Genomic DNA, 17,472 nt, shown 5'->3' on the forward strand with positions numbered 1-17,472 from the left:
AGACTATTTGACGTGACACGCGTCAAATAGGGTTTTCCGAAAAATTGCATGTCCCCTGCCTCTTGTTTTAACCTCTGGGACGGACCAGTCAAACTATAGACCCATACATAGTACAGCCCAGGCGATTAACCCAGCCGCGTCCAGCCCAACTACATTCATACCTCCACCTGTCACCATCCGGGCCGTGCTACTAGGGTTCAAGGCCCTGGACGTGCCAAGTCAGCCGCTTAAACAAACAGCCGCACAGCTACCCGAAGCCACGGCCCGCGGCCTGGCCACGTGGCCCGCTCTCGGTCCAGTCTCCACGAACACCGGAACCGACCGAGCGAATCCTCCTCTTCCTCCTCCACTTTCTCCCCCCCTCGCGCGCCGGGATTCTCCTCCCTCCCACCCACGGCGCCGCAAAAATGGCCTCGCGCGGAGGAGCCGGCGGCGAGGCGGCGGGTGCGGATGCGGCGAGGAGGGGAGGCGACCTACGGGGAGGGGGAGGGATGAGGCTGTTCTCGCCGGAGTACTACGCCCTTTGCTTCGGCGGCGGGATGCTGGCGGCCGGCGCCACCCACCTCGCCATCACCCCGCTCGACGTCCTCAAGGTCAACATGCAGGTACGTGTGCGCGCCGCCGCCGTATGATACCGCTGGAAACCCTCCGCGGAGGGGAATGCCCTTGGATTTGGTATTTATGATTCTAGCTGGGAGAAGGAGAAATGGTGCCCGCTCGACCGCTCGAGGTCGAATCACAGCGTGGTCGATGCAATTGGGGATTCTTCCTCTTGTGGGGACGATCTCGTGCGAGCTCCGACCTAGCGTTTGAGTGTAGCAGGCCATATACTGTATAGCTTGTAGCGTAGCCATGACCAAGTTTGCCTACTCCTATATCCAATATCGATTTGTTAGTCGGTAACGGTAGAAGAAACATACAGAGTTGGAAGCTGGGGGATCATGTCAGATTGGTCACGAACAAGTGTATTGTAGACAGGCCCCTTTGTTGATCTAAATAACAGGACCCTTATGTCTATCTTGTATAGAGGCTTGTAATAGTGCTTTGTCCACTTTAATTAATGCCTTGCGGTGTTCTACTGCCTCAGAAATGATCCTACGAATGCCTTCAGCTTTATAATTTTTTTCCTTTTATCTGGTTTTGCTCAGGTGAATCCAACTAAGTATAACACTATATGTTCGGGACTCAGTGTTCTTGTAAGAGAAGAGGGCGCTTCGTCGCTTTGGAGAGGCTGGGGAGGGAAGCTATTCGGCTACGGCGCTCAGGGTGGCTGCAAGTTTGGCCTCTACGAGTTTTTCAAGAAGCAGTATTCTGATGTGCTGGTGGGCAGCAACAGGAGCACGATTTACTTTCTTAGCAGCGCCTCTGCTCAGATCATAGCCGATGTTGCCCTCTCCCCCTTTGAATCGGTCAAAGTCCGTGTGCAGACACAGCCCATGTTTGCAAAAGGTTTGGTCGATGGCTTTCCAAGGGTGTATGCCGCTGAAGGCTTGTCTGGGTAAGCTTCCTTTGTATTATTCTTAGGTTCATTATATTCACTATTTGTATGCCTGGACGTATGATCTTTAGTCTTCCTGAGTTCTGAATTTAAGGGAAGTGCATTTCTTGTTTATTGCAGATTTTACAGGGGGCTTTTACCTCTTTGGGGACGAAATCTTCCATGTAATAACCCCCCCTGTTTCACATATTAATTGTTCGCAAAATCCTATTGTGCCATGTAAAGTAACTTATCAGAAAGTTATAAGTGTGTTAATTTCCCCCCTTAGAAGATAAATCTAGTTACTCCCTCCGTCATGGTTTAGAAGACACGTTTGGAAAATCTCTGGGACCAAGGTAGTCATCGATTGGTTGTGAGATGTAGCAGGTGTAAATGCTAATGCGCCTAATCAACTGAGAAAATACTAATACTAATGTGTGAGCAGCAAATTGGGAGGGCGCATGCATGAGTAGTACTACTACTAATTAATAGAAGTAATTGCTTTCGCGCCTTAAACCTTGTCTATTTTGGAAATGCACGCAAGTATAACTGTGCCTTCTAAACCGTGACGGAGGGAGTAGATATATGGTGCAGGTATGTTCTTCTAAAAATAGTTGCAGCTATGCAGTATTAGAGTGAATTAAATCTTGCTTGGTTCCCGATTTTATCAGAGTGAATTAAAAGGTACTCCCTCTGTAAAGAAATGTAAGACCATTTAGCAACATACGTAGTGTGCTAAACAGTCTTATTTCAGAGGGAGTACTTGTTGCTTCAACTGTAAAAAGGGGCTCCATGAGTTTAGCGTGAGAGGCAAACACAGGTTGCATTTATATCACAATTGTGTCCACCTTTTGTCTTGTGGTGGTCATTTGTTCTACTCAGTGAGCTAGGAACAATGACAGTCAGTCTGCTTCTGATACATGGAAAGTTATCTTTATGTTATAATTGAACCTTTCCCAAGTTAATTAGTCCATGCGTGCATCACCTTTTTCTGACATGTACAGGTTTATCTTATCGTAAATTTTATTTCCTGCAGTTTCTATGATAATGTTTTCGTCATTTGAGCATACCGTGGATTTCCTATACCAGAAAGTCATTCAAAAGAAGAAACGGGATTGTTCAACAGCGCAGCAGCTTGGTGCCACGTGCTTGGCTGGATATATTTCTGGTGCTGTTGGTACTGTTGTTTCAAATCCTGCAGATAACATCGTTTCTTCTCTGTACAACAAAAAGGCTAAAAACGTTATACATGTAAGGATGCGATTGTACCTGCCCACCCAACAAATTAGTTAATTCCAAGTCTTGACACTCTGTTCCTTTAATAATCACATTGAATCCTTTTCAGGCTATAAAAAGCATTGGATTGCGTGGGCTGTTCACAAGAAGCCTGCCCATTCGAATTACCCTTGTAGGGCCTGTCGTGACCATGCAATGGTTCTTCTACGATACCATTAAGATATTTACTGGATTGTAAGTCTGCACTTCGATGTCTGAAACAATTTGCTTATCTTCTTATGTACATAATGTATTTTCTGTTGTTGGTAGCTCTTATCTACAGACTGTATTTTCTGTTGTACATTCTTGAAAGCTCTCTGTGCTGATATGTTTATTTCAGGCCACCCAGTGGAGGGATTCCTCGTGATCTGGAAAATGTTGACACATGATATGACCTGTTCTTCAAAAGTTTACCGATACATTCTTTATTTCCCAGAGGCACTCAGAAGTATTTTACCCACAGTTCTGAGTTCTCTCTGATTATGGCGAGTGTGCGTGTGATTTGTAGTTGTAGGGAACAACAACTAACTGGACCGTACGAAGGATTTGTATGTTCTAGATGCATCTTAGACAACCATAAGTCCATGAACTTCAGCACCCCTCTGGCACACATGATACAGCCTGGTGGTGTATTCAGGATGCTTTGTAGTATCTCCATCCGAAGATTGTTGTGTGAGAAAAAATGTCATTTTGTTGTGTAAGCAAACGATCGATTATAGATCCATTGTAAATAATTTTGTGAAGAATGAAAGACTGGAACCATAATATTATGTGTGATGTTACTGTTCCTTATTTCTTTTTGGTGGTCAAATTCTCTTGCAAGTAGCCATCTACAGTATTTCTAGGGGTAACATTTAGGACCCTAGTTTAAAAAACCGGACCGCACCGGCGGTCCAACCGGAAAAAACTGGAACCGACAGTCTCATCGATTCTTTAAGCTAATAAAATTGTTCTGCTATCGGACCGGAGAAAACCAGGTGAACCGGCCGGTTTTTTGGAAACTAGTGAAAACCGGCTCACTAAAATAGAAAAAGCCATAAAAATATTTTAATAGAAATTGGAAGAAGTGGGATTCGATTCCAGGTTGTGTGAGCAATACGCGAGGCCTTCCCACGACCCTATAACTAACTCAGGTATATTACTTTGTTGTTCATTACATGAAAATAATTTTATTTGATCATTGTTTCACACTATATTAACACATATATTTTTCAATATTTATTATTTCTTTGGCTTAAAGAACCGACATTCTAACAGGTGAACCGGCGGTCCAACCGATAAAAATCTGAACCGATTTCATTTCTGGTTCGATTTTTGGTTCGGTTTTTTAAACTATGTTTAGAACTACTATTGCAGTTCTGCAAGTGTTGGCTCCCATTTCCTGTGTCCTGTACAAAAATACTTATATTATTTATTTCAAAAATTACTTACAGCATTCTCATAACCAAATGTAGGTAGAAAACATCGACGGTTACATTTTTCCTGTTACAAATTACAGTGCAGGAATTCAGTAAATAATTGGACGTGTGGAATATAAGTGTTTCGGTAGCAGAGCGGAGGAGTACCTCAGCGGCAGCTAGTTGGCTGCGATCTTCACGTCCGGGTTGCGCATCGGCTTGAGCCACATGTCGGCGACCACCCTCGACGACATGCTCCAGAGCATGTCGTTCCCGGCCTTCGCCGCACCGGACCCCGACGGCCGTCCCTTCTTGCCGGCCTTGCCGAGCCCGTATGCGACGAGCCAGTGCGTCGCCGTCAGCCTCTGCCTCTCGCCGTCCCACACGCTACGCCGGTCAGCCGACTTCAGCCGCATGCCACCCACGTGCATGTTGGCCACCTTGAACCTCGGCTCGCCGTCGGCGCCGGTGGCGGCGCGTCCGGCCTGGATGACCACGATGGATGGCGCGCCAACCGCCTCGTACCGGCGCATGGGATCCCTCAGCTGCGCCACCACCAGCATGGTCACCGCGTCCGAGCCGGCGCACGCGCTCGCCCACTCCTCCGGCGGCACGGCGGTGTCCAGGGGATGCCCAGCGTCCGGTGCATCAGTGGCCGGGGACACGTCGAATGGGGCCTGGTCTTCGGCGATGCCGGCCTGCACCTTTAGCGCCTCAATCGCCATCGTCTCGATCTTCTGGAGTGAGAACGGCAGGATCTCGTCCACGGTCACCGGCGCCTCATGGGCGTTCCAGATGCCGGTGACTATCCTCTCCTTGCGCCCGTCGCTCATCGCGGCCGACATTGTCCGGAGCAGAGACACGGACTCGGCCGCGCTGGAGCTCGCGCCGAGCTCCTTGCTCCGCGCACTGATGATCGCCGACGCCATGCCCTCGAAGGCAATCTGCTCTGCCGTCTTGCCGACCACCTCGTCGGTCGCGGTGAGTGCAGCCAGCTTCGCGCACAGGGCCTCGCACCCGCCAGCGCACAGCCGCTGGAACACCTCGGCGCCGCCGCCGGGGAGCTTCTGGCCACGGAGGATGAACGGCTTGGACAGCTGCATGGCGAGCTTGGGGAGCTCCTTCTTCGCCACTGGGATGTCGAACGGGTTCGTCGCTGCCAGGTAGCCGCCGTCGCGGGTCTGCACGATGGGACCGAGCCCCTTGCCGAGATCGGAGACGTAGCAAGCCTCGTCGGCGCTGGAGCCCGGCTTCGCGTTGGACTTGAGTGATGACACCTGAGGAGCGGCCGCTGACTTGCCATTGTCCTCTCCCTGCTCCAGTAGCTGCAGGAACTCTCTCGTGACCTCCTCCTCGTCGGCCTCCAGCCCCTCCACCGCCGCCTCGTCCTCCTGCTGCTCTGCCGGCTTGTCGGCCTCCTCTTCCGGCGTGTCGCCGAGCATCAGTGACTCGAGCGCCTTGATCTGATTGGTGATGGCCTCGAGCTCGTTGAGGCGCCACATGCTTGCGCTGTCGTGCACGACCTCCTTGACCACCTCATCGCCGGCCGCCGGCGTTGAACTCTCCTCCTCCTCCTCCTTATCCTTGTCTTCTTTCTTGATGTCAGCGTTCGCTTCGTCCTTCTCTTCTTGCCCCTCCACGCCTTTGTCAACGACGTCGAAGTCGAACTCCGGGAAGTCCGAGTCATCCACTTTCGCCTCCGGCTCTGGCTGCGGCTCCGGTTCTTTCTTCTCCTGCTCCTGCTTGGGCTCGGGCGCCGGAGCACTAGGTCCGTCGAGCTTGAAGTCGTCGATGCCACTCAGGTCCTGCGACGGCGTGGCCTTCGCAGGCGTAAATGACGGCTCCGAGCGCGTGACCTTGGGGCTCGCGATGCTAAACGACGTCTTGCTCTGCTTCCGGGCAAACAACGCCGACGACGTAGAGGAGGAGGCAGCAGTCTTGGTGGCCGGCTGACTGTAGAGCCCAACGCCGCCGTCCTCCATGATCTGGAACGCGAGCGTGACGACGAGCTCACCACCCTTGGCCTTGCCAGTGAGCGGGAACGCCATCTCCCACTGCCGGACGCGCTCCCCTTGCTGGCTTTTCTCCGTGGACTCCTTCACCAGGGCGCTCAAGTCCACCGTGCTCTGCCCGAAGTCCAGCTCCGGCGCGTCCACGGCGATCACTGACAGGAGGAACGGCCGGGGCTCGAACTTCGTCGGCGGCTTGCCAGCGCCCCCGCCGCTGCAGTAGACGTGGCAGCGGACGAAGAGCGTCTCCTCAAAGTCTGCCGCGCCCTGCTGCACGCGGGACGGCATGGTCTGCACGGCGCCCTCGCGCGACTCCTTCTTGCGCACGGCCACGGCGAGGCGGAGCCCGTCCATGGACGACGGCAGGCCCTGCGCCGCCGCCACCTGGACGGAGAAGAGGCAGCCGAGGCGGGTCATGCCGATGTGCGACAGCGCGCGCATCGGCTTCCAGCCCCATAACCCCTTCTTCTTCTCCCCGCCGCCCAGCGCCTGGGAGGCCGCGGCGGCGAAGCTCCGGCTCTTGGACGGCACCGCGGCCTTCAGCACGCCGCGGTCGTCGTCGTCGTCGTCGTCATCGTCCTCCTCCTTCTTCCCCCCCTTGCCCCTCGACCGGAACGGCGACGTCATGGACAGGCGGCGGGTCCGCGGGCGCGCGGCCTCGGCCCGGAGCGCCTCCGCCGCTACGACATCCTCGCCGGCGACGCCGCGCGGGAGGGCGAGCGACGCGTGCCGGCGGTTGCTGTGCGCCTGGTACAGCGTGTGGCTGAGCGCGTCGAGCTCCTGGAGGGTCTGGTCGCGGGGCTTGCCGTCGTCGGCCATGGCTGCGGCGACACGCGATCGTCGACCCGATCACCTCGCCGGCAGCGCGCCACCTAGCTAGCCAGCAAGCAGCTCGTGAAGACGGGCGCAGGCGTAGAGGTCACGTGGTGTAGTGTGGTGCAGCTAGAGTGAGTGTGGATAAGACGAGAAGAGAAGGGAAGAGACGGTTGAAGTGTGTGGCGGTGGTACGGGAGGGCGTCGCCATGGATGGCTGGTGACAACTTTGGAGGTACTCGGGAGAGGGGAGCGGGTGGCGGAGGAGGGCCGACGTACGGCCGGGCCACCGTCGATTTGAGCTCGTGGTGCTCTCCCGGTCGTTGGTTTCGCGCCAAGAGGCTAAGCTACTGGCCTCAGTAGCAGCCAACGGATCATGTGATTGGATAAATAGCACAGATTTTAGAGGATAATGCTCTAAGCTTGTCTCTCTAATACGTATGTGAAAGACCAGATTGCCCCGTTCTGCACCGCCTTTTCGACTAAAGTAGGATTCAAAATTTTGAATTAGCTGCATTTTTAAGATGGTGCACTGTGGAGATGATGTGTGTCAACCACTACTGTTCTGAAGCACATTCTTGCGGCCAATATATCGTTCTAAAAAGTCCGTCGAAACCAAAGTATGGCAAATGAACCCCAAACAAAGCTTATGCTCTCTACATTCTACAACCACAGTGCAATGCATTTCTAGAACAAACTTTGCAGTGCAGGTGCAGCTTTGAAACTGAAGGGCAAAAAGGGAACTGGAAGCCAGATAGAATGCTTGGCAGACTTTTATTACCTCAACCATAGCGCGAATTAGAATAGCAAGTACATTAACAACATGTGTATTTATTTTCTGTTATTGCCCCAAAGAACATTTGATACATACTCCCTCCGTCCCAAAATTCTTGTCTTAGATTTGTCTAGATATGAATGTATCTAGTCACGTTTTAGTATTTAGATACATCTATTTTTGGACAAACCTAAGACAAGAATTTTGGGACGGAGGGAAGCTATGAACATATACTCATGGAAGGAAAATGCAGAACAACGCAGGCACAAAGGAGTACAAGGGCTTCAGTCCCAGCTATTTACTTAGATTTCTCTTGCTCTTCCTTGTCGCCGCTTGTTCCCGTGAACCCCCGCCTTTCATTGGCGGACGCGGTGATGACGGGCATCCAGACATCGGAGGTGCTGCTCAGAAGCGATTTCACCTCTGGGTCAGATGTAATGGCAGATGATATCATCTTGTCGACATTATCGAGCCTTGCCGACAACCTGTCCAGCTCTGCGGCTATCTCTAACTGAAGAGAGAGTTGGGCCAAAGCTAATGAGATAATAAAACATAGATTCATGGAATGGGGAACAGCAGGATGTGGTGGTAAGAGTGTTGCAGTTACCTCATCAAGTTGCTTAGGTGCCTGCTCTGGAACCTTGGTGATTTCTAGGCCCAGCGCTTCAATCTTTGCTCTCAATTCTACCTCTTCCTGGTTGCTCATTGACTCCACCTACATATATTAACAAAAGAGAATTGAAAACCTGTTAATTTATCAAGGGTCCATAACCAAAAGACAAATGCCGTATTGCCATGGAAAATATACAAGGCTAAATTGTCTGAAGTAAAAAATATGCTCTGGAAACTGAGGTGAATCGTAGGAGACAATATTGATGAACTGGTATACTACAAATTTTGGAACAAAACATCCATGCATGGCATTCCCAATATTCAGATACAGCTCGAGACAGCAAGTACTGTAGATGCAGATGCATGGAGACACCAATGTAATTATACTCAAGAGTCCATCACCACAAGACAAATGCAGTACTGCCATGGAAAATATACGAGGCTGAATTCTCTGAAGTAAGAAATATACCCAGGAAACTGAGGATTAAGAGTAAACTAACAGTTTTTGCATAACAAGTGTCCGAATCAACAGAGACAACATCAATGAACTGGTATATATATTATGAGACAAAGCATCACATGCATGGCATTGCCAATATTCAGATACAGCTAGACACAGATACCCATAATAGTCGCTAAGTTTCTGATAAAACAATGCAAAATACTCCCTCCATGCCTAAATAATTGTAGTCGGAGAGAACTAGATGGGGATTATGGCTATCCTGTTCTGTCTTGCAAATCAGCACACGATGAAACAAACATACAAACACTGCTGATTTCACGATTTTTGAGTGAAGACCAGGTAAGCTAGTACAGGTACTTGGGTCTTGGGCATTCTGGCTAATATTATGAGATGGGCCTTATGAGATACAAATACAGTAGTGTCAACGATTGTAAGCAATAGCAGAAGCGTCCCCCCCTCTAATCCCGACCAGATCCGTGAAACGAAGGACCTCCTAACGGAGCAAACGGATCCTCCTGGTAGGGAACCGTCAAGCCAGGCTCCAATCGACGGCGGCCGACCGGCGAGGAATCGAGATCGGACGCGGATCGAGACGGCGCGCGCACGTACGTACCTCCTGGAGAAGGTCGGTAAGGAGCTGGAAGAGCTGCGCGTCCGGCCTCCCCTCCCCCGCCATCGTGAAGCTCCTCCGATGGATTGATTTCCCGACGGGATTCTTCTCCGGCGAGTCGTCGCTGCGTTTGCCGGTTAGATTGGATGGATACTTGGCTTGGTTTTGCTTTGCCTCGAAAAGGTGACGTGTCGCTGGAGTCGGAGTTCTGGACTAACTGGCTCCTTTATTGGGCTTGGTACTCTTTTTAGCAGAATTGTTGGGCTTGGTAGATCGGCTAGTAAAGTCAGATATAGTAGCATCTTAAGCCCACGAACAGATACCCCAAACTTTTTTCCTTTATTCGATTTTCTTTATTGGCTCTCAAATAAATAAATTACTTACTTCTGAATGATAAAGGGCATTATATAATGCACTTTTGGACCATGCGTGATTTGGTTCATTTCCTCCATCCGCATTTGTATGTCAGACATGTATTTTTAGCTCTTCAATTTAACTAACAAAACATGTGTAACATGCCATAAAAATACTCAATGTGTAATACACCTAGTGAAAATCACGTATGCCAGGAGTATACTCCAATAGTGATGTAAAATACATAACTAAATTTTGCTTCGAGTAAAATTCACAAGACCAAAAGGTGATTTTTACATCACCAAAAATCTTCAACTCCAACGGATGTATATAGGTGTTGGAAAATACATCATGGTAGTCTTCTTGTGGGTGTCCTATTTTACATCTTCTGTTGGACCACTTGTTGATGTAAAAATAGCACTTGGTGATGCAAATTTTGCTCTAACTGTTAAAGCAGTGTTTTTGCCCTCTCGTGATGTAGAAAGTAGCCTCCATCTATTTTACATCACTAGCAAAAGGGCTTATGCGTTGCAACGGGAGAAAGAAATACCACACGGCACACACTCTTAATTTATAAAAAATGTCTATAATTTGAGAATTTATAGTTACGATACAAATAAAGATGGTCTTATCCTACAAAAATGCAGTTCAAAATTTCACAGGTTTTCTATTTTAACACGGCTTGCATGTAGATTTAATACGTACAAAGAATCAGTCAAGTGACCTTCAGTTTCATCTCTAATCCTGATTTTGTTGACGTGTTCATTCCCAACCCGGATGAATACTGATATGAAAGAAAGACGAATAATGACTTATTTATTAAGATTGCACCATAGGTAGTATTTTTATTAAACGTTTAACAGATAAAAAAATATCATATTTAAATTCTACATATTTTTCTAATCAAATTCCATGTATAATATGTTAAATTTGGAGTTACGGTTTAAAAGATATGAGTATTTAAAAATATATTTAATATATACTACGAGTTTAATGTCATAAATAGTAAGGGCTTTTTGTAAAATCACCTCGGTGGGTTTTCCGACGGAAGCGACAACCTTTTTATTATTAGGTAAAGATTCATTGAAGATGCTCTAAGTTATGATTGTATTAATATCTCTCATGACTTATGGATTCCCTCGTTGGGCTCCCCTCGTAGCCCCCATTAACTTCTCAGTTTCCCTTCCCAACATATCTCAATTATTTCATCTCACGCATGCATTTCTCAATTCTTCTTTTTTTTTAGAAAAGGAGGATTTCCCCCGGCATCTGCATCTGAACAATGCATGCAACCATTTTATTAATTATTCATAGAAACCTTACAATTAGTACATCAGTTTGTTCGAAGCCACCACCTTAGCAACAACTATCGCTACTCCTAACCACTTGATGAAGGGGTGTCGATAGTCCGAGCCTAATACCAAACAAACATCGTACCAAAGCCTAACATCTAAAGCCGGAGTCCCCAACCAAGCCACATAGTGGGTTTAGGGTACAAACCGGTCCGACGCACTCTCATGTGTCGTCGCCGCCATCTTCCACCAATTCGACTTCAGAGAAGAAACTAACACACACCTCTCTGCCATCGACGCCACCATGAAGCCAGAGAGCTTCCACATCCTGCACGAGTCTCCATCTCCACGCATCAGACACCGAGTCTCCGCTGCGCCATGCTGCCGAGATCCACCGCCATCAATGAGTAAGATGAAGCACCGCTTCACCAAAAAAGTCGTCCACTGGTCCCTCAAGGCCATGTACACCTCCAAGAATGACGTCCCCAAGAGGAAAACGACACCTGCGCGCCGCCGCCATCCGATCTACTAATCTAGGGTTTCCCCCGAGGTAGCGGATAGAAGTCTTGAGCTTCTCCACGGCGATGCCCCCAAGAAGGTGACGACATAGAAGCGTGCCGCCATCGCCGAACTTAGAGGGTGCTTGGATACGTTTTAGTCCCATCACTAAAAGTAATGAGACTAAAACTTGCTAGTCTCACCCATGCTTGGATCCAAGTACTAAAGAGACTACAATCAAGTTAATGAGCATTTATTATCCTCCAAACCCTCCAATCCAGAACTTGCATGAGGAGTTAAATGAGGAGAGAGAGGACTAATGCACATTTTAGTAGGGGTACCCCTGACTAAAAGATTTTAGCCTCAAGACTAGTTTTAGCCTCTCTTTAGTCAGGGGTGCTTGAAACTTTAGCCTCTTAAAGAGACTAGTTTTAGTCAGACTAGTTTTAGTCTCTTGGATCCAAGCATCCTCTTAGCAACAAACCAAGAACAAGGATTTCTCCCGGATCCGATCCCGATCATGATTTTCCTACCCTCAGGGGGAAAGTAAAGGCCCTTCCCCCTTTGGAAGGCTGTGGGCGAGGAGGGATTCGAACCCCCGACACCGTGGTTCGTAGCCACGTGCTCTAATCCTCTGAGCTACAGGCCCAGCTGTCTCCACTGGATCTCTTCCCGGGGGTACCCCTTCATTTCAGGTTAAGAAGATGGGAAAGCGCCTTTCTCTCTCGACGAATCTCCGTCTCACATCGTGCGCACAGGCGACCACCGATCTACGCCACCGCAGAGCAAGCTAGCAACTCAGGCCAGATCAGATCTGACCAAAGGGCCAACTATACCTGCAGCTGACTAGCCGACCAAGTCCCTCCATGCCGTCGCTTATCCGAGGAGACAGCGCCACGACCAGATGCAACAGTTGCATCTGCCGCTGCTCGCCGCCGGGAGCGATCCACCGCTGCGCAGAGTCTCGGATCTGGGGACGCACATCCGCGCGCCTGGATGCCCCGCGCCACCCACGCGCGCGAGAAGGAGAGGCTCCTCCGCCACCGCCGTCATCCACCCGGGCTTAGCCCGGCGGTTTCCTCCAGCGGCGACAGAGGGGAGGGGTGGGATGGGGAGAGACCGGCGACTAGGGTTGGAGCCCCTCGGCCGCCCGCTCGGGGGGCAGCGGAGGGGAGGGGGAAACCTCACCTATCTCAATTCTTCTATCCCACACACGTAGGATTAACCGACTCTTGTAGTTGCATTCTTCGTAGGCATGTGATGAACTTATTTCCACGATTTTCAAACATAGTGTTGACGTTTCTCCATACGTCTTGGTCGCGATGTAGTTCCTAAGGCACCCTATGCACCTAGACGGAAAGAGGGAGTGTATGTTTGAAAACTCGACAACAAATGTAAAGATATATTTTAAATAACATGTAACACATATATAGCTAGTCAAACAAAAGGACATACAAATCTGTACCCAAGATAGTATTTCACTTTTCTCCTAGCAAACAAAATGCAGAAAATTGGATTATAAATCTTCAAATGGTGCGAGAATACAGATGTCATGCGTACAGGGTCCATTTTTTGAAAAGTCGCCTTCTCAGCCCGAGCTCAAATGAGCTCGGCTTACCAATAAACTTTAAAAATAATAATCAAAAAGCTGTTTTTTTGCCACAAACATTGACAAATCTTCTAAGAACTTGAAAATTTTCATCATGAAATTACATTTGTGAAAGTCGTAGCAAAAAAAAACCCTCTAAAATGCTTTTGAAAAAAGCATTTTCTGAGTATTGATTTTGTTATTTCTGCTATGTCTTCCCAAAATGTGATTCCGTAATGAAATTTTGCAAGCTCCTAGACAATTGTCATAAAAAATCATATTTTTATTAATTGCTTTTGAATTTTCTTCTTATTTTACTACTCATCCGTGCTCACTGAGAAACCCCGCGTCCCCATTTTCCCCTGTTTTGAATTTCTTTTTACACCAAAATAGACTCAAGAGTATCATTCATCATGAGCGGTGGGACATACAAAAACAAGAAAGAATAAAAATAGACTTGAGAATAAGTTTTTAGAGTTCAAAAATAATATTTCCCCCTTTTATTTGGTCGTCGTCCGGCAGTCTCAGGACTGGGCGACGACGACCGGCTGGCTAGCCAGCTGGTCGGTTCGCTCGGTGGAGTCGGCGGAGAGGACGAGAGAATACTAGACCGGCCGTGTTGATTTTTGCTGGCATTCCTCTTCGGTTCCTTGTCAAAGTCTAAATCCAGGTCGTGATCAGCTTGATCGCCGTGTTCCTTTGTTTATTTACAGAGTGAAAAGGCATACGTAGGTACATACGTGCAGCTAACTAGCGTGTTTCAGTGTTCTTATAAGTCGGTTTCCATGCCACCTTCTGTACGTTTTAGCGACCATTCAACGACCGGTCTAGCGGCGAGCGCATACCCATTCCAAGACAGCGAAAACACTTTGCAAAGAGAATGTACATGCAGCTTCCAAATAGGTGAGCACATGGCTGTCCTGCTGCGTGTAAAACATACGGTTTGGAAAATTGCACGAAGCCTGAAATGGATGTGGCTATCTCATATATATACCACCGAGGGGTAGTTACCCAGGGGTAGCCCACGTGTGCCATATACTACCACGCAGGAGCATATATACTAATTTATCATTCCTATTATGTTCATATACTATATATAAGATTTTTCAAAGTGAGTTACATGAAAAAATTACAAGTTGACCCATAGTTTTTATTATATTTGTGAAATACGCATATATTTGTATGTAAAAAAAAGCATACACAAAATATGATACATACTATCAAACAAATAGTATATATACTATCTAAACATGATTATATACTACATATTACGCATACATACTCTTCGATTTGATAGATACTACATACAACATACAAAACACAAGTGGTGGTAACTACCACTGGTGGTATATATATATATATATATATATATATATATATATATATATATATATATATATATATATAGGGATACACAGAGGTATACAATACAGTTACAAGTCATGTATAGATGCTACGTATAATATAGTCTAACGCCCTTTCTCAATGTTAACTGTAACCTGTGGTACAAAGATTGTGCCTATGACCTACAAAGTGTGGTTGTGGAAGAGGTTTCGTGAAGATGTGAGCAAGTTGATCTTTATAAGAGATGAACTTGATGTGGAGTAGGTTCTGTGCAACACGTTCCCTTATGAAATGATAGTCAACTTCGATGTGTTTGATGCGAACATGAAAAACTAGATTAGATGACACATATGTCGCATCAATGTTGTCACAACAAAGGACCGGTGGCTGGGCTTGAGAGACGCCCAACTCCCTCAATAATGACTATACCCATATGATCTCAGTTGTGGCATTAATAACCGCCTTGTACTCAGCTTCAGTACTACTGCGAGACACCGTAGACTGTTTGCGAGCATTCCAGGCGATCAAATTTGGACAAAAAAGACTGCATATCCCCCCGTGGATCGGCTATCATCAGGACACCCAGCCCAATCAGCATCAGAGAAGGTCGAGAGCTCTCCAGAGGATGCAGGCTGAAGGAGTAGACCATACGAGGCAATAAGACAGATATAGCGTAGGATACGCTTCATAGCTGACCAATGCGAAGTCCGGGGAGCAGGAAGATACTGACACACACGATTAACTGCAAAAGAGATATCCGGCCGAGTGATAGTCAAGTACTGCAGACCTCCAACAATACTCCGGTACTTAGTGACATCATTGGAAGTGAGTGGGTCCCCGTCAGGAGCAAAGAACCGATCAGTGGCAGACAACGGAGTTGGAGCTGGCTTGCACTTTAGCATACCTGCCCGACGCAACAAGTCCATAGAGTACTTGTATCGGTGAGAGTCAACCCAGCAGAAGACCGAGAGACTTCCACCCCAAGAAAGTAATGAAAAGCCCCCAAGTCCTTCATGACGAACTCGTCACTGAGAGCAGTCACAAGACGGTCGACAGCAGCGTTAGAGGAGCTAATGAGAATAGCATCATCAACATATACCAGCAGATACATCGTCACCCCAGGTCGATCAAACAGGAACAGTGATGTGTCAGCCATGGATGGAACAAAGCCAGGAGTCCGAAGAGCAGAACCAAGCCGAGCATGCCATGCACAAGGAGCCTGCTTCAACCCATAAATTGCCTTTTCCAGACGACACAAATTATGAGGACGACCAGGATCTACAAATTACGGGGGCTGACGCATGTAAACCTCCTCATCCAGAACACCATGTAGAAAGGCATGCTAACCATCCAGTTGGCAAAGAAACCAGCCTCGAGTAATCGCCAAAGACAGCAGCAGTCGGATGGCAGTTGGCTTAACAATCGGGCTAAAACTATCCTCATAATCAAGACCATACCGTTGTTTGAACCCTTTCGCCACTAACCGTGCTTCATAGCGTTCAATAGAACCATCAGCATGCTTTTTGACCTTGAAGAGCCACTTGGAATCAATGAAATTGACACCACAGACCAGAGGAACTAACTTCTAAGTACCATTTTTCAAGAGCGCCTCATACTCCTGCTCCATGGCAGTGTGCGAGTGAGGAATCCTGAGAGCAACCTGAAAATGTTGTGGTTCAGCAGATGGGTCATCCTGCAACTGTGCCACATAGGTTGCAAGCCATGCGACCGTCCCGTCTGTACATTGCTTGGGACAAGAAATACCCGACCGGCTGCGGGTGTGAGGCCGCTGAGAAGCAGCCGCTAGCACCGCAGGTGGTGGTGGAGCCGAAGGTGGGGATGGTGATGCAGACGATGCATCGGAAGACACGATTGGCGCGGTTGCTGTTGGCGGCGAGCCAGGCGACACAACCCCGTTCAAAGTGTTGGGAAACGTTGCATGGGAAACAAAAAAATTCCTACACACACGAAAGACCTATCATGGTGATGATCATCTACGAGAGGGGAGATCGGGTCCACATACCCTTGTAGATCGCTAAGCGGCAAGCGTTGAGAAACGCGGTTGATGTAGTCCAACATCTTCACGATTCGAATAGCAAGCGTCCCATAAACTCAGTCCCAATCTAGTACCGAACGGACGACACCTCCGCGTTCAGCACACGTACAGCTCGATGATGATCTCCCCCTTCTTGATCCAGCAAGAGAGACAAAGAGGTAGCTGAATTCTCTGGTAGCACAACGGAGTGGCAGTGATGGTGGTGGAGCTACTCTGGCAGGGCTTCGCCGTGCCGTACCAAACTAGCTACGGGGTGTCACGAAGTGGTGGCGGGAGAGAGGGCTGCACAATGGCTTGGGATGAAAAAAGCCTCTCAAACCTCCACTATATATAGGAGGAACAAGAGGGAGGGGTTGGCTTGGCTCCTACTGCAAGGAGGAGCTTCGGTCGAGCCCAAGAGGGAGGATTCCTCCTCCAATTCGGTTTGGTGAAGGACTCCTTCCCCACTTGTCCACCTCCTTCCTTTTTTTTCCTTTTCCTTTTAATTTTGCTTTCAGCCGAAATAGGTTTATTGGGCTGGCCTCACCAGCTCACTAAGGGCTGGTGCGCCACCCATGGGCCTATTAGGACCTCTCCTGGGTGGGTGGCCCCTCCCGTTAATGTTGGGGAACGTCGCATGGGAAACAAAAATTTTCCTACGCGCACAAAGACCTATCATGGTGATGTCCATCTACGAGAGGGGATGTTCGATCTACGTACCCTTGTAGACCGCACAACAGAAGCGTTAGTGAACGCGGTTGATGTAGTGGAACGTCTTCACGTCCCTCGATCCGCCCCGCGAACCGTCCCGCGATCAGTCCCACGATCTAGTGCCGAACGGACGGCACCTCCGCGTTCAGCACACGTACAGCTCGACGATGATCTCGGCCTTCTTGATCCAGCAAGAGAGACGGAGAGGTAGATGAGTTC

The 17,472-nt window shown here is 48.5% G+C and overlaps 3 protein-coding genes and 1 non-coding gene across 5 annotated transcripts; 1 reads left to right on the forward strand and 3 right to left on the reverse strand.

The window, feature by feature from the left end:
• Positions 1 to 285: 285 nt before the first annotated feature.
• LOC123451913 (mitochondrial phosphate carrier protein 1, mitochondrial) lies at positions 286 to 3,544 on the forward strand. Its single transcript, XM_045128469.1, has 6 exons — positions 286 to 605; positions 1,149 to 1,498; positions 1,619 to 1,662; positions 2,514 to 2,728; positions 2,823 to 2,947; positions 3,093 to 3,544. Exons 1-6 carry the CDS (start codon positions 408 to 410, stop codon positions 3,139 to 3,141), a joined length of 981 nt encoding a protein of 326 aa, XP_044984404.1. The 5' UTR covers positions 286 to 407; the 3' UTR covers positions 3,142 to 3,544.
• A 424-nt stretch (positions 3,545 to 3,968) lies between these two features.
• LOC123451914 (protein PLASTID MOVEMENT IMPAIRED 1) lies at positions 3,969 to 7,362 on the reverse strand. Of its 2 annotated transcripts, none has more exons than XM_045128471.1 (2): positions 4,318 to 7,362; positions 3,969 to 4,140 (listed from the first exon to the last, which is right to left on the reverse strand). In XM_045128471.1, exon 1 carries the CDS (start codon positions 6,975 to 6,977, stop codon positions 4,329 to 4,331), a length of 2,649 nt encoding a protein of 882 aa, XP_044984406.1. In that variant the 5' UTR covers positions 6,978 to 7,362; the 3' UTR covers positions 3,969 to 4,140; positions 4,318 to 4,328. The 2 variants fall into 2 exon arrangements, with proteins under 2 accessions (XP_044984406.1, XP_044984405.1); XM_045128470.1 differs by lacking the exon at positions 3,969 to 4,140 and adding an exon at positions 4,142 to 4,234.
• Positions 7,363 to 7,724: 362 nt separating this feature from the next.
• LOC123397933 lies at positions 7,725 to 9,636 on the reverse strand. Its single transcript, XM_045092446.1, has 3 exons — positions 9,435 to 9,636; positions 8,354 to 8,461; positions 7,725 to 8,257 (listed from the first exon to the last, which is right to left on the reverse strand). Exons 1-3 carry the CDS (start codon positions 9,495 to 9,497, stop codon positions 8,045 to 8,047), a joined length of 384 nt encoding a protein of 127 aa, XP_044948381.1. The 5' UTR covers positions 9,498 to 9,636; the 3' UTR covers positions 7,725 to 8,044.
• A 2,514-nt stretch (positions 9,637 to 12,150) lies between these two features.
• Positions 12,151 to 12,224, reverse strand: TRNAR-ACG. The gene has a single exon. It is a non-coding gene; the product is annotated as a tRNA-Arg (tRNA).
• Positions 12,225 to 17,472: the final 5,248 nt, after the last annotated feature.

Source organism: Hordeum vulgare, chromosome 5H, assembly GCF_904849725.1.
Source record: "Hordeum vulgare subsp. vulgare chromosome 5H, MorexV3_pseudomolecules_assembly, whole genome shotgun sequence".
In the NCBI taxonomy this organism is placed as follows: Eukaryota; Viridiplantae; Streptophyta; class Magnoliopsida; order Poales; family Poaceae; genus Hordeum; species Hordeum vulgare.

Coding starts and splice junctions, on each gene's coding strand:
- LOC123451913 (XM_045128469.1), top strand. CDS start 408: ATGGCCTCGCGCGGAGGAGCCGGCGGCGAGGCGGCGGGTGCGGATGCG. Junction 1,499..1,618: donor GCCGCTGAAGGCTTGTCTGG/GTAAGCTTCCTT, acceptor TGTTTATTGCAG/ATTTTACAGGGGGCTTTTAC. Junction 2,948..3,092: donor ATTAAGATATTTACTGGATT/GTAAGTCTGCAC, acceptor TGTTTATTTCAG/GCCACCCAGTGGAGGGATTC.
- LOC123397933 (XM_045092446.1), bottom strand. CDS start 9,497: ATGGCGGGGGAGGGGAGGCCGGACGCGCAGCTCTTCCAGCTCCTTACC. Junction 8,462..9,434: donor TTACCGACCTTCTCCAGGAG/GTACGTACGTGC, acceptor TAATATATGTAG/GTGGAGTCAATGAGCAACCA. Junction 8,258..8,353: donor CACCTAAGCAACTTGATGAG/GTAACTGCAACA, acceptor CTCTCTCTTCAG/TTAGAGATAGCCGCAGAGCT.
- LOC123451914 (XM_045128471.1), bottom strand. CDS start 6,977: ATGGCCGACGACGGCAAGCCCCGCGACCAGACCCTCCAGGAGCTCGAC.